The sequence below is a fragment of the Cygnus olor genome, chromosome 4, assembly GCF_009769625.2.
Source record: "Cygnus olor isolate bCygOlo1 chromosome 4, bCygOlo1.pri.v2, whole genome shotgun sequence".
NCBI lineage: Eukaryota > Metazoa > Chordata > Aves > Anseriformes > Anatidae > Cygnus > Cygnus olor.
In genome coordinates, this window is record NC_049172.1 from 9,746,824 (window position 1) to 9,763,698 (window position 16,875).

Consider the following 16,875-nt stretch of genomic DNA (forward strand, 5'->3'; position numbering starts at 1 on the left):
AGACCACAGATGTATGTGTATTTTTTTATATATATATTTCACACACATCTTGATTTAGGAAACAATAGTGGAATGAAGCATGAATGTTGCAAAGGCGCAATACATAAAATTAATTTAGTACTTCAGTTTCTAGTAGGAACTTAGTACCAGAGGTACATCCAGAGATCTCATTTTTGTAGACCAAGTGATTCATTAGTTTTGGGATCAGCATCAATGCTTTTGGGTTCTAATACAGGTCTTTTCACTGAAACATCAAATATACTTGTTCATCCCTTCAGTTTTTCCATCAGCAGTCAAGTTTACCCTTTTCTCTTTAAGAGAACTCTTCTATAACAGGAAAGGTTGAATAATGTCCATCTAAAACAAATGCACCAACTCTTTTCTCATTTTTCTGTTAATGAAGTTCAGCCTATCTCCTATCTCCTGTTCGTCAAGAGAAACAAAAGCAAACCAAATAAAAGCAACAAGAAGTATTTTTAAAGCAGCTTCTACAAAACTGAACAACCCTGTATCTTTGAGAAAATGAATGCCTATGCAAGAAATCATGAAGTGGATTGTAAGAACAAGATGTTTTCCCTTAGCAGAAAATTAATTTCAAAGAAGGGTCCAGAGCTGAGAGACACCTTCTCTTAGGGCCTGTTTTTCCTTTCACCGAGCACTTACCTCTGTGAGAAAACATCTCGATAAGGGCTGCCATGCTGCAGTGCAATTCCATATCCTCTGTCTGCAACAGTGTTCCCGACCGTGTAAAAAGAGCAGTCTCCATCATTGATGGCCACATATTCCAGTACCGCTGCATCCCATACAAAGGCATAGTTCCCATATTTCACCTGCAGTAAACAGAACAAGAGCTTAGATGATGGACTGTTCGGTCCAAAAGGAGGTCAGTGCACCTCAAAAAGGTGGCAGTCTCAGCACAATCTGTTCTTTGAAGAAAATGAAGTTTGGGTGCCCAAGAGCTGTCAAAACCAAACACGCACCATGACTGTTACAACGTGGTGCTTTGGTTGAGCAGCTCAGCAGAAATGGAAGAAAGGTGATCTGTGAATGACATGGCATCACTGAAACAGTCCCATGCAAGAAACGTTTACTTTCCCTGCTCAGGGAACGAGAGGAAACATCAAGCTCCCTCCATCAGTGTTAAATTTCACCCCTAATCTTCCACCGAGCTTTTTCTATGAACCATTAAAGCAACCATTCAGTGGGAAGACAGGTATTCACACTGGGAGAAGTGTGGGAGGGTATGTGTGGATACCCAGACTGAAGAGCGCAGTTCAAGACGGTGCACACGTCAGTCATGCTTCACGTTCCCACAGATGGCAGGAGCACCCATTTGTCTTTTGGACTCTGTGAATGATTGTGGATAAGATCACACCAACTAGTTTTTTTCTTTTTTTTTTTTTTTTTAGAGAGAGAGTGTTTCTCTCAGCTAGAGCCAACATGAAGGATTTTATATATCTTCAAAGACTTTTGTACAGCAAGAGCATGTAAGTCATTCTGCTTGATTAAGATAAATCCAAAACAACTCATTATCTCTATAGGCTTCTGAAGTAATATTTTACCATCCATTACATTTGAAACAAATCTAGATTTTTTTTTCTTAATTTAAATATATGGAACGTGTACAATATTTTAAAATGTATTCAGAAAAAAGCTTTTAAAAACAGAAATGTGATCTAAATAAATCCTCTTCTATTTCAGTGAATTTTCACTTTCCAGTTTAGACACGTTTCTCTAAAAACAAACAAACAAACAAACAAACAAACAAACAAAAAACAACAAAAAAAAACACAAACCTCTCTATACGTTGTACCAGAACGTTTACCAGTTTCCTGCTTTGTTGGTCTCTGTGTTAGACATGAAGAATCACTTTGCTTTTTTTTTTGACTCTCTGCTTGGCTTCACTCAGAGTTTTCCCTATGCCATATTAGCCACCTATGCTGTAAAACCAGGCTCAACCCATTGACTTTGTACATCTAATGGGAATAAATATGTGACAGCTAAGTGAAAAGTAAACAACACACAAAAAGGCCATCTGGGGCCAGGCAATCCAAAGAGAATTCAAAACCCAGTCAGCATATCAAGATAAGCAATGTCAGTACATCATCTAGATTAGTCTTTGACAATGTAGATTATGTTTTTAAAGACTGTTTACACATAAAAGTTACTGAAGCAAGTCACACCGGCTGCTTGCTCACAAGATGCAGTGCACAAGGAACTATTGCATTTGGGACACATTCCTTTTCATGCATAATCAATCTGAATTAGACACTGCAGGCCTGGGAAGGGAACGCTTCCTATTTGCATTTGTAGACATGGTAGCAGGAGGATTCGTGTAGATGTTGGAGCAGTATTATCTGTGGACTCTGAGTGACTGGCAGGATAAAAAAAAGTGTTTTCAAAATACATACACATATTAATGCAGGACTGGGTTTGTTTTAATGTTCAGGCTCTGAAAATGGTTAAGAATGCTCTTTTGTCTCTCACTGGAGGTTTAGGTCTATCTAAATGGCCAGGGCATAAAGGATACAAGTAACCTCATTGTTAATAAACAATACAACTTGTATGCTTATCCTAAAGGCACCACAACTCACAGAGTGCTTACTAGCTTCATTTTGTGCCAGTGCACTTACTCTGATCTTCCTAAAGGCACCACTTGGCTAAGAAATAGAGAGCATGAGTGAGAAAAAAGTGCTTTCGGGGAGCATTTGAAAGGATAATGACTCAGTCTGAAAGGATCATGGTGTGCAGGCAGTAAGGGAGGGAAATAGGAGGCAAGAGCAGAAGATCAGAAGTGAGGAAATAAATTATGAAAAGGATCAGATGGCCTTTCCACACAGAAGAATTAAGAAAAAGTATGGTTTAAAGAGATGAGCAGTTTTACATATAGGTAAATAACCTTTGAGGTGATGACAGGAGCAGAGGGGTATGTTTTGACACCCGCTTTTGTCATACCTCACCCTTTTAACATCCTATGACACTGAATTCACATAAGTGCTTGTAAAAAGACTTATCAGCTGCTCAGCTGGTCAGGAAGAATTCTCTTGATTTGGCTGCGTTGCTGTAAAACAACTCAGTGAGAATATATGAAAGTGGTAAAACTGCTTACTGTCAATAATATCTGTGATGAAGTGTTATATATAATATCCTTAGAGGAGACCTGATAATATCACAGTTCAGGGTAACATAAAGATATTACTTCTCACTGGTAAGATCACAGTGAGTCTTGGTTAAAGCACATGAGGCAAGAGAGATTGAAGAGCCAGATGGAATCATCCCAACCGTCTACCTTCAACATGATTGATCCATGCAGCAAAATACATTTTTTTAAGCATTTTTGCCCCTTTCATTTACAAATCTATGGAATTCAAATCCATACTGCAAACGTAAGTTGCAACAGCCAGGCATGTAATCATTTCCTTTATTCAACTACTCCTCAGTCTAACAAGTTTTAATGATATTCACCATATTTATTTTTACTTTTTTTTTTTTTTTTTAAATAATGTTTCGTCACTCATACTCTCTGAGTTATTTTTCCTTGTGCAGTTCTAAATACTCCAATTTTGGTGATGACATCTTTTAATTATTGATCAGCTTTTCCATTACTTAGTAAAGCTGGATATAGCTAATAGAGCTTTCTTTAATTTTTTCTTGCAAATCGATCATTTCAGCCCTCCCATTAGCAGTAATACTACTTTTGAACTATCTCCAATTCATAATTTTCATATGAGGAAAAAAAAGTCATGTCTTGCTAAGAGACAACCAGGGTGGTCTAGCAGCTCAAGAGGAATCTTTAGCATATACGTCTTCTGAGGTTCACAGCTTCAACCACCTGTCCATGGATCTTCCACACTGCTTCAGCCTTGCTTTTAGCCTAAAAATCATAGAATCATAGAATACCCTGACTTTGAAGGGACCTACAAGGACCATTGAGTCTAACTCCTGGCCACATGCAGGACCATCCAAAAATCAAACCAAAGATCTAAGATTAAAATTTTGCTGGTGTACAGCGCAGGTTGAACACTGCTGACGTTGTATAGATTTGCACCTACAGAGAATAGGTAGCTATAGACTGAAAAAGCGGATGATGCTCAGGGAGGAGGGAGAACAGAATTTCAGAACAAAAAGGCAGTTAAAAACTTATGCCCCTCACTCCCTCCTGCTTTCTATGAGAAGCGCATATTTTTTAGCTTTCCAATAGCAACGCTCAAGACTTCCACTTTGGACCTCAAAATGAATAACAAGAATTCCAGCTCTGCATTATCAGAAAAAGTTAAAGAGCTTATGGTCAGTCAATTATGGGGGCTAGACAAAAGCAAAAAAGAAAAGGCTTTTTGTAACTGGTGGCAGATCTCCATCTCCCATTCTCAGTTTCCACACCATTATGTCGACATCTTGAGTTGAGATAATAACATTTCAGGGTGGTGGCAAACCTGAATGCAGTTTATCCAGCACAGGATGGCTGGGGAGGCATTTGTACAGGGGCAGCATATTACTATTCAGCAGCCACCCCTGCCTTGCAGCCTGCCAGGACACGGAGAACTGAGCTTTCCAGCAGTATATCCCCCGCGGCATCCTGCCTGTCAGCACAGCAGAGGCTAAAAAGGTTTTGGAGTATCTGATGACTATTGCCATAAAAACAAAAGCAGAGGAAAATTAAATCTCTTAGTTGTTCATAAGGGTATTTTGAACTCATGAGCTATGCTGGTCATTAAGTGAAACCAGGAGGTACGGATGGTACCAGGCAAAAATACTTGACTTCACTTTATGGTTTTGTGAACTATTTCAAAGGAGTTACTGTAAAGAGAGTTGTTATAAAGAATAGGGGCCATCAGCACATAGATGGTAAAACTATTTCTCTAAGGCTATTCTATTTCTGTTTTCTATCACTGCACATTTGCTGGGTTTTTATTTGCTGAAGCCCTGGCCTGTAGATATTAGTGGAAATTTATCCTCGATGACTCCACCAAGAACCAGTTGAATTATACTAGGAAAGCATTTAAAGCCATTACACTGTTGTATATGCACATATTTTATGCCAACACTGATGTGAATAGTATTTCTTCTCACAGCTAACCCATTCATGAAGAGTAGGATGAATAATGGATTTCTGTACCAGCATTCTATAAATACATTTCCGAGTCTAAAAAATTATAAATTTCAGGAAAAATGATTGTAAGTAAACAGCAAACAACTACTACAATTTTTCAGACTTGAATTCTTGGACAACATCTTTTCTGTATTTCATATTCCTCTTTAAAAGAAATACAAGGGATCCTCATGAAGGAAAAATATGAAATAAGGAGCAGGATAAACAGAAATGGTATTTATTTTTTCTATACACCTCTTTTAAATATTTAATTATATGTAATTGTGTTACCTACTATAAAAAGAGAACAAAACAGCATTTAAGGCTGGGGAAATCTTAAGTTCAAGATTCATCTGATTCCAATTATATGAATTTTCTGAGAGAAAATCTGAAAGTGGTAAGATAATGCTGACTGGGCCATTTTCTGAGTATCCTGTTCCCACATGGTGGTGATGCTTTCCGTGTGCATCTCCATCCCGAGGCAGGCACCATCCTTCCCCTCACACCACTGTGAACCATTCTCTGCCTACAAAGTTGTCAGCTGTCTTTTAGCCAAGAACACATGAATAGAAACAGACTCTTCCGCTGCATACAGCAGCAGTAGCTCCAGCTCTGACCTAAAAACAATCAAGGACACTGATTAATCACCTGCTTCGTGTGGTACATTCAGTGGCACTCGTTACACATACTCCTCTGTTGACCATTCCACTACACTGACTACACGGGAAAAACACCACCAGATGCTGCTAGTCCTATGCCTATCACTGTGAACCTGAGACTTTGGCATATATAAATACTAAGTTTTCTAACAATTTTTGCATTTTTGGTATGTAAGCAGCAGCTGCAGACTGCAGAGGGCTGTGCTTCATTCTGCACAGCAGCCTTTTGAAGGCTCTTATTATGAGGAAAGAAAAAAGGGAACAAAAGCAAAAGAAAATTTGCAAATATGTAAGTGAGAGCTAATATACATAATGTGGATATTGTGCTCTGAAATGGGAAAAGGCAGAGATAAAATTTATGGTGGAAACTTAAATCAGGATTTTTGTGTTACCAGATGTTGCCAAATAGCTAGATGGCATCTGCAATTAAATATTTTATTTAATTATTATTTTTTTTTTTAGCGGAAGGGACTGGAGACTCATTGATCTCCATAATCCTCCAGCAAAATGAAGTTGCTGTTTATCAGGCTGAAGCAGAAGTCAGACCTTCTGCCTTCAGAGAAATTCCAGTTTGTTATTTTATTTTCCTTCAGGAACAAAGATTTCAAACCTTGGTCTTGGTTCACAAAGGGAACAATTTCTGGATTATCTCTGTTTGGATACCTGTGAAATAAAATTTCACATTTCAGTTTTGTAGAGCCAAACCAAACCCACTTATTTAGCACTCTTTCCAAATTATTATAGTTTTTAACTACAATGTTGCAGCTTCTTGCCACATACTTCCCCACAGGATGGCATCAGTGGCTGACCTACACAACTTGAGTGTAATGCAGTCATGCAATCAGAGAAGAATAAAATGAATCTGTTAGCTCCCTGCAGTACAGGTTGGGATTTGTAGCCCCATGATGGTATTAGAGCACAGAATAAAATTTCCTATGCACATAAAACTCTATTTAGTCATCAAGGCAAGCATCTAATTAAATAATAAAAATAATAACAACAATAAAAACAACAACAACAACAACAACAACAATAATAAAAACAACTTCAGGATGTCATTTTGCAGTGTCCATAGAAAGCTATTTAAATTCAAGGGTCACTGTTTGACAAATACCGAAACTTATTCTCTGTATTTAATCAAACAGAAAAGTGCAGAATCATTTCTAAAAGCATTATTGAGCTTAGTGGCCAAGAGTGAACAGCAGCAGGAAATGAAACTTTGGGGAGCTAAGGGAAAGAAAGAAGAGGTTAGAAATCCCAACCTCATCTCCTCTTCTGTATGAAGTTTATCTTTCATTACACTGGCATATCAGCTTCAATGGCATGTCTATTTTCTCCAGATAAAACTTCATCAGGAAAAGCATTAATTTCTTTTATGCAACCTGCCACCAACTTCTTGAGAAGAGCCTCATCATCACGTGTACTTTTGTTACAGTGGGCAGACCTAGAGTAATTCATCTGGAATTAGAAGAATTACTGAGGCCCTGAGGCCTGAGAGCACTGTAATGTGAGAGGGCCTTTGTGTTAGACTGGTTTTCCTGTGCTCAATGCATTCATATTTTTCCATTGCAATTAAATGCATCTTGAAAGATAATAACCAGAGCAAAATAGAGCGGAGGCCAAAGGTCCAATTTCTAAATGTGGTCGGAGAACAGTCAGCCACTTCTCCAGGTAATCTCAGCAAAGCACTAAAAAGGCAGTGGATCACTCTGCTTGCTGTCATGCAGCTGAACCACAGATTCATTACAGCTACTGTTAATTTCAGATGGGAGGGAAACAGGAGAAAAAAAAACAAAACAGAGAAAATAAAGAACCAGCAAAGCAGACCTTTGAAAGGTAAGGAAATTATTTTTTTTCATACCAACTTCTCCTTTATTTTATGACAATTTAATGCTGCAGATACTACTGGAGGCTATTTTAAGCGTATCACCAGCAAAATTCATATGCAGAAATGACATGAAAGCATTTCAGGTTCCTCAAAGACTTCGATCTGTGGTAGCCAAGCGGCAGACCTATTAATAAGACAAATTTAAATCAAATGTTTTCCCTTTTTGATATACTTGCATTTATATAACCAAAGACTTCCTGTTTTGATATACTTGCGTTTTTGGGTCAGCTAATCTACAATGAAATTACATTTAAATGTGGGAGCGTACGCAGATCAGTCCTTTTCATCTGGGTGAAAAAGTAAAATTCTGTGGATTAGAGTAGCAGGAAGAAGAAAAATGCAGTTGAATTTAGAAAAGCAGCATCTCTATCTGAATTAAATCAATCCAGCATGATGCTACCTGGAGGCTCCTTATTGTCCCAGACTTGGGTACACCACTCTTTAGAATAGAAGCAGAGTCAATATCACTGTAATTCTACTGTAATGTAGCCAGCATTTCTTATTCAAATAAATACCTTTTGAATACCAACTGAGAGGTAAAAAGTCATCAGAAGTCAAGAAATTATTCATCAACACCATTCTTCATCTGAAAAAGTACCTTAACCACAACATAATTCTTTGCAAAAACACCTATTTTACTAAATAATCCTCCAGTAAATTCTTATTTGAAAAAAAAGTTTGTATTTTTCAATTTAGAAACTTATTTTAAACTAATTTTATTTTATTATTTTTTTTTATAGAGATATATATTATTTGTACAAGAGTTCTGGCCACTTCCAGAGTGGTATTAGGGTTTAGGACGTTCCAGAACTCATGCAAAAGAATTTGCTACCTATCTTCTTTTTTTTGAACCATTTTATACTTCTGTCTTTGATAGGGATCTCCTGCCTAAATTTGGATGGAGCCAGCTGGGCACTGCAAATCTCAACACAATCTTTTGAAGCTCCAAAAGAAACGCTTCACAGCACTCCTTTTCTTTTCCCCCTTTGATATTTCATTGCACAACAGTTTAACATGTTTCCCTGTATTTTGGTAGGAACAGAAAGGAACAGGCTTGGATCACTCAGCTCAGTGCTTCCGCATTACTGTGTTTTCATGTAGACTTTGGTGGGCTTGAAAGCCACTTCTTCCCCTGGAAAACCTCCATGAAGCCATCGTTCTTCTTCTTCAGTAACTCTTCCCCTTAAGCACAGTGGTTCACGTGGCTGCCTAAAGCAGCAGCCTGTGATTTCCCATCCCTATAGAATTAACAGATACTGAGATGTGTCGCAAGTCCTCAACATTTCTACTTCCTGTCAATACCTGCTATTTCCATTGTCCTGAGAGTTCAGTAAGGGCCACCACTGGGCATCTTTAAGTGTTTGTTGTGGTTTAGCCCGGCTGGCAGTCAAACACCACACAGCCGTTCGCTCACCCTCCCCCCTCCCTCTCCGGGATGGGGGAGAGAAACGGGAAAGTGAAGCCTGTGAGTTGAGATAAAGACAGTTTATTAAGACAGGGAAAAGAATAACAACAATAATAATAATAATAATAGTATTAATAGTAATAATGTGTACGAAATAAGTGATGCACAATGCAATTGCTCACCACCCGTTGACCGATGCCCAGCCTATCCCCGAGCAGCCGGCCACCCCTCCACCCCGGCTAGCCACCCCTATATATTGTTCAGCATGACGTCAGATGGTATGGAATACCCCTTTGGCCAGTTTGGGTCAGCTGTCCTGGGTCTGTCCCCTCCCAGCTTCTGCTGCATCCCTAGCCTGCTCGCTAGCAGGACAGAGAGAGGCTGAAAAGTCCTTGGCTTGGTGTAAGCACTGCTCTACAACAATTAAAACATCAGCATGTTATCAGCGCTCTTCTCATTCTAATCCAAAACATAGCACCCTGCCAGCTACTAGGAGGAAAATTAACTCTGTCCTAACTGAAACCAGGACAGTGTTTTTTTCAGATGGCTGTAAACTTAGGGTCCTGCACTGAGCAGTGTCACAGAGAAGTTTCTGCCCTACGGTGTTTCCAGTCAAAGCAAATATTTTAAGCCCAAACAGGTCTCCTGCAGGCAGGGCAGTCCCTTCTGTCCATGCAGCCTAGAAGATGATGGATGCTGCACAAAAAAATGTTCCCTCGTCCCTGGGTCAGTGTGTTGTTATTCCTTCAGCATGTGGTTTCCTAATGCCACCACACTGCTCCCTGTCACCAGCTTGTCAGCTCTTTAGTGGCCCCCTCCTGAATGGATTTTAATATACTGAACTCTAAACACACAGGAAAAGAAAATGTTATAGATCTGAGCTAAGATTTTCCATTTCTTTTGCATTTTACTATTAGAACCTATGGAAAACAGTAGGAGCTGCAGAAAGATGAACACCAGTGCACTGTCATCTTTTTACTCGTCAGACTGCCTGCTTGCTCTTACTATGCAGACAACTGAGAAGATGACAAGACCCAACAAATTGTCATGCGTAGTCCCTGTAGTTATCTTAAAAGCTAGCTCCTCTCTGCAGTTGCCTGCCCTGCAGCAAGCTGTTGGGGGGAACAGGGTGCCAGGGTAAAGAATAGAGAGAGCATTCCCTATGTATGTAGTGGTCACAGCACTGAGCCTGACAGAATTCAAGAAGCATTTGGACAACGCTCTCAGACACATGATCTGACTTCTTTATTTATTTTTTTGGGGGGTGGTCCTTTGGGGACCCAGGAGTTGGACTCAATGATCTTTGTGGGTCCCTTCCAACTCAGTTATTCTATGATTCTATGAAAATGCTTACAGCCTTTGCCTTAAAGTGTACACAACTTAGTTCATCTCTGGCTATAACCGGTGCAGTCATTTCCTCTTATCCATGGCTATAGCATTTATTTTGCACACCTTTGTAAAGGATGAATGAAGTACAAGACATGGATTCCCATTATATTTGTCTCTGATTCATCCTGACCTGCCCCCATGGGATAGGTGAGATGCCAGAAAAGAGTTTACCATTAACAGATCTTAAAAAAATAAAAATAAAAAAATTAAAACAATCACTCAATTCTGTATTGTGCTGGAGGACTCAATCGGGACTGATATTTTTCATGAAAGATTTCTGATCCCTCCACTCTCCTGAAACAGCAATTCTTGGGCAGTACACTTGATGCAAACTTAGAGGTGTAAGTTAAACACAGAGCCTTGATGAAAATGTGAAATGGAACTGGACGCAAAACAGGTATCTCTTTTACGATTTTCCCTTCCCTTCCCTTCCTTTCCCTTCCCTGATGGAATATATTTTATTGATTTCAACCTGACTTACTTTTCCCTACAATTGACTAACAACTAAAAATGGAAAATATCTGGATCAAAACTTAATACTTCAATACAAAATATTCTACTAGGGCATCTTGGTAATTTTGGAGCTTTTAAAGAGAAAAATAAGCAATAATGTTTTGTAAAAATATCTTCTTCCTCATACTGTTTCAGTTACTGTAATACTCCAGTGGATAAATCCATAATGACAATTCTGGTTTACTTGATATATATTTGCAGGCATCTATATAAATAGAATCATTAATACAATAAGCAATTGTATTTCCTGTTTCACTCTAGATTTCATAGGTCTGGTCATCATGGCAACTTTTGTCTCCTTATGTTGTGCTCGAGTCCCCAAGATTCAAACTTGGACACAATCTGCTGTGAAATCTCATCAGATCATAAACAAGAAGAATTGTTTAGTAAAAATAATGCAATTAGTCAGCCAGTCTTACTTGTTTTCTTAATATGAGTTTGATGTGTATACCGTGTGTCACTGGTGTACTTTTGAAAAATATAATACCATTGGGTTATATTCAAATACTTGTTCCTACCACATAAATAAAAATACCAACACATCTTTAATCAATGAGTTAAAATATTCAGGAAATGGAAAAAGCGATGGCACACATATTTTTCAATTTTAATTGCTATGATACAATGCAATCAGCTGATTTGCCTTCTTAAAATGAAGTAGCATTTGACCTAGAATTAGGATCATCAGCTGAGATTTTCTTTGGTACACGCAGTACTTGCAAATCAGGTTTTTGTGCACACAGTGTGGACAGCTTAAGTGCCCAGCTAATCATGTGCACCAGTACGTATCTTCCTTGAGTGCATGAAATCATTTCATTAGTTAACACTAAACAACAGGGAAGGAAAATGAACAAAACAAGCAATAGCATCATAAAATCATCAACTTGACATTCTAGTGTTTCATCCAATGTGCAGCAGATATCATCTAGCATCTGTGAGGGGACTGCTTGAAAAACGCCACTGCCTTGTTAGGAGATGTAATCTTATTTATTCACTGTCTTATTAATTTTACTGAAAAAGAAATTGGACCTTGACTATAAGAAGAATGAATATCTAAACTGATAGTTAATTGTTAATCACTCATATCATAAACTAATTCAAAAATAATTTCTATTTCACAGAACTATGCTATGAGGGGGATAGGACACTGAACACATATATACTCATTGCATTGAAGAACTGAGCTTTTTCTCTGGCTTTGGAAGAATCAGAGAGAAGCTATGGTATTTCAGTGTGTCTGGAACATGTGATCTGCCAGCCCAGAGGTGAGGGTGAAAAAAAGGCTCTATGTGGCTGCCAAAACAAAACAAAAAAAAAATTGACTTGCCCAGGTCTATTGTATTGACTTGCCCAGGTCTATTGCACTGTAATGCTCCTGCTTCTTTCAGTTGGTATGGATTTCTAAATGGAAGACAATGAATTTTCTTCTTCACTTGCTTAGGAAAATATTAGAGGATGCTACACAGCTTCTCACAAATCGGTGCTAAATGCCTGACCAAGTGTTCAGGAAAAGCAGCTTTGTTACTGCGTGCATATGCACAACCACTGCATATGTGGGAACAGCATGGTCTGCACATGTGCCCAGACAAACAGCTGCACAGCGCTTGTGCACAGAATATCTCCTTTCTCTGTTCAGTTATATCAACATCATATGCAGCACAATTGTGCACATGTGGGTTGTTGTTCTGAAAATGTGATCCCTTCAGACACAAATGGAAGGCATAAATCCTACTGATGGACATCTGCATCAAATCCAATGTAGCATCTTTGTTGCTGTCTCATTCATGTTAAGTTTTGGAAGACAAGTTTTACAAGGTGTATATAACAAAGCACAGGAAATATGATGCCAGGAAAAAATATCCTCTCTAGTCTTATGTATGACATATCTATGAAAAGCACATTTCAGGGTAGCTGAAGAAGATAAAAACAAAGTAATATTTTCTCTAGTCTCTTTTGATTTCTTTTTAGTTATTGATATTCTTTTTGTCATGTTTCAAAATATTCAGAGACCAATAATGCAGGTTCAATGGGAATCTAAGGCCCAGTACAGCACCTACATTTGGCAGCTACTGGATAAATAATTGTTCAATGGATTTACTCTGCATCTATGCAAGCTTAGCAGAGCTAGGCCTAGCAATATTCTAGCTGAATTAACCGAGAGATAAAACACAGACCTGTAAAAAAATAAAATACAGCAAGAGCATAATAAAAATTTTAAAAAAGCTACAGAATGACTATAATATGATGCAGATTAAATCAAAACCACAATCACATAATGTACATAAAACTTGTCACGGCACGTCAGAAACACCTCATAGCTTAAAAATTTTATTGAGTAGTAATAACTAAAATGTGCTGAAAGTGGTACAGAATGTGTGCAAAATAACTTGTGAAAGGATACAACACAATTTGATGTAGTGTCTGCCAAAAAGTATGCAAAACTCTACCGGAACAAAAGAAACTCATCAGGCCTAGGAGTCCTAGAATGGAGTTCAAAGCAAACCTTCTGTCAGTTTCTCTGGTTTTGGATGTAATTTGTCTCCATTCAGCTAGGAATGGATCTGGATGTTATGTACCAAAATACTAAAGTAATTCTTGCTCTTATGAGATTTCCCTTTCATGACTTGGTTCACGAGGTCTGGAACAGTCAAGTCAGCTTCCGAATCAGTGGGTGTAAATACAGAGTTGTGTTTTACCTACTCCCTTCCATTAAACGTCTTTTTGATTTTGCAAAAACACAATCACAGCTGATAATATGGGGAGACTCTACACCAATGAATGAGAGGGCATATTTAGAAGTACAGTTCTCAAAATCAAGATGATTATTGGCATCTATGGAAAGACAAAAGAATACCTTGAATATTTTCCACAACTTTTGTCATTCCGAAACATATGTTATATATTATTTTAGCCAGAATTTTGGTATGAGCTCTTCTGATTTACTTTTATGTATGTGTACTTTGATTCCTTTCCGTGATCTCATATCATGTTCTATTTTTTTGTTTTCCTGCTCTCTGTTGTGTTCCATCTGCTGCTCACTTTGTTAAATCCAAAATGATTTAATATTCAAGCTAATCAAGAATAACATGCTGTTTAAAGAAAACCATCTCCTTCATTTAGCTTCCAGCACAACTATAGGATAAGCCAAGACATTCAGTTTAATAATAGAATCATCTGAAGGACTGAGAGCATTTTGCAGACGTTCATTAATTGATGCTCACATTTCCTTGCATTCCCGCCTTTATTGCTTATACCTGCCCAATGTGCACCGACATTATTGTGTGTTTTTTCCAGGCTATGCTGTGAATTGCAACATTTAGACATGTTCCTTAGCAACATTAGGGACTCAAGGAGAGATTCATATAACAATTTGCATGTAAAGACAGCACTTGGGCAAAATTGTAGCATTTGAAGCCAAAATTTTGGTTGTTAAAATACTGTGGCTTATAAGCACCTACTTTTTTTCATTCCGAATTCTGCTTTTGAACAAGCACTAGCTGTTTGCACCTCCTCTATCAGGGATGAACAGACTGGTGTTTTTTCATACCAACGTTCAGTTCAGAATGTGGTGATGGGGTACCAGTGCCTCCCCAGTGCATACTTGAAACACCACATAAACCACAATGATGCTCAGGACTCCTGGCATGCATGCAACAAAATTTAGAGGTTTTCAAATTTGGATGTCATCTTCTGTCCACCTGCAGTGTGGGAAGCTATCCCACACTCCTTCCCCATGTTGCAGGACACAGATTATATTTTTCAGTGTCTTGCAAGAGGTCACAAATTCAGACTGGTTTGGACCAAAGCATGCTGCAGTACCTTGGATCAAGCACAAGAAAGATGATCCAGCCATCCATCTCCTATTTAAAGGAACACCCAGGAACTGCAGCTAGCACTGGTGGAAGATTGATACTTCATGAGAGATTTTGAGTTTTCTTGGGAATTTGTATCACTGTTAAGCACAAGACTTGGGAAAGTGCTGCATCCTAGATTTGTTTACTCACAGGCTGAGAATTCTTGCTAGAAATGTATTACAGGGAAATCCCATCTTGAGGTCAGAGTGATAAAACAAAGAAAGCTTCTGCTCTGTGATTTATGTTATGACCAGAACCCCTCGGTACTTACAGACTTGTATAATACCAGCTGCTTATCTATTGTTTTTTCATTACAGACACATTGTATTTTCCAGCCATCTTGATGCATTCCATTATTTATCCCCCTCCTTGTGTTATATTCAGCAGGGAATGGGGTCTGTTTTATTTGATTAACTAGCAATTCTGCAAAAAACAGCCACAAACACCAATCAACTCCCATGCAGCAGGAAAGCTTTAGAGCCAGGAATGGTAAACAGCTCTCTCCTGCCATTGCAATCCCAGCGAGGGAGCTGTGCTGTCTATCTAGATCGGGCATTTTATGCAAACTGATAGAAGAATGAAATGTGATTACAGCCTGGATAAAATGCTTCTTAAAACACTCCACATGGCACTTTAATCCTCTCCTCCCATATCTTGGCTATTAAAAAGATGCTGATTTATTGCAGCCACATTTTCAGACCGGACAACTGCTGCCTAATTCAAATACAAAGAGACATAAACTGCTTGCTGGCAATTTGACTGAAGAGAATAAAATGGTAAAAATGGTGGAAACAACAATTATCATTACTCTTTAGCCCAAGGAAAGATTCTGCTTATTTAACAGAAAAATTTAGCTTTGCGTTCAGTTGACACGCTTTAAGAAAGCCAGTTTACCTACCTAGCATACTTTCCTCAATGCCATGCTGTTACTTCTAAATTTTTAACTTGCTGGCTGGAAAGGTCACTCCATGTAGATTTAGTTCCAAGAAAAGCACTCAGAAAATGTCTCCTTAGTTGCTTGAATCAGGTCAGAAAGAGACATTAGCGGGAGGCATCATAATATATGTTACAGAAAAACCATAGCCATGCACAACCTGCAGGAACTGGAAATGCTGTTGATTCGATAAGAGCTCCTCTGCACACCCCACAAAGCAGTTCAGAGAGATGATGGCCCGATAGGCAGCACCATAATACCCTTCTGGGCTACTCCCAGCCCCATCCACAGCCAATATGCACAGCCACAGAGCACACAGAGAGTTCCAGTTTTCTTCAAAACATATTCAGAACCCTGCACAGATGTTAGGAAGAAAACTGCATGAAACTTCTGGCTCTGCTGGATGGGATTTGAAACCCCCTGAAATATTTACTGGGCATTGAAGTGGTGGGTTTGCATTTCATATTGCTTTAAAGGAGGCATGTGTAATAAGGCTAGAGAGCAACAAACGTGCAGGAGCTGCTGATCACATCCCAGCCCCAGACTTTTAGTGCAGCCTGACAGCCTCACCACTGGAGACTTTATGCTTACTGCAGTTGTCCATTAAAGAAACAACCCCTTACATCCCAAACTCCAAATTTTATCTGCACAAGTACGATTTAAGCACACAGAAGCTAATCGTACTTGGCACTCTGCTTTGCAGGCCACCAATATTCTTGTGCAACATCCACTCAGTCTGAACCACGAGATCTGAAATTTCCTCTTTTCCCACACTCCCCACTTAAGCACAACACAACCATTTTTTTTTTCTCAATAGATGGACAAATTCCAACAAAATGGAGTTTTACCAGAAAATTTCCCACCATCTCTAATCTGATGACTAAGGACAACATCAAAAAGCAGCCAGCAGCAAAGTCTGGCACAGTTTTCTAGCCTTCCAGACCAGATGTTTTAAGATTGGTCCTTAGAGACCTCTCTGACTCTACAACCTGTACTTGCATTTAAATGCACACAGGTATTTAGGAGCATAAACGTGCAGTTTTAAACATGGGTACATCATTTGGAGAAACACAAAGAATTTTGGGTTCCTCTTTTATACTTGAAAAATTAGATTTTTCAGCGCTTTATTTTTCTAGATGTTATC

At 38.7% G+C, this 16,875-nt stretch overlaps 1 protein-coding gene and 1 long non-coding RNA gene across 4 annotated transcripts in view; one reads left to right on the top strand and one right to left on the bottom strand.

Moving 5' to 3' along the window:
• GRID2 (glutamate ionotropic receptor delta type subunit 2) overlaps window positions 1–16,875 on the bottom strand; it is an 805,832-nt gene that overhangs the window by 72,693 nt on the left and 716,264 nt on the right. For all 3 annotated transcript variants that reach the window (XM_040555872.1, XM_040555874.1, XM_040555875.1), the window contains one exon: window positions 664–830. In XM_040555872.1, the coding sequence (XP_040411806.1) occupies window positions 664–830 (167 nt within the window). The remainder of the gene's footprint in view (window positions 1–663; window positions 831–16,875) is intronic.
• Window positions 7,248–16,875, top strand: part of LOC121069566 — a 61,521-nt gene continuing 51,893 nt past the window's right edge. Inside the window, exon 1 of the long non-coding RNA XR_005819488.1 lies at window positions 7,248–7,584. This is a non-coding gene — a long non-coding RNA (uncharacterized LOC121069566). The remainder of the gene's footprint in view (window positions 7,585–16,875) is intronic.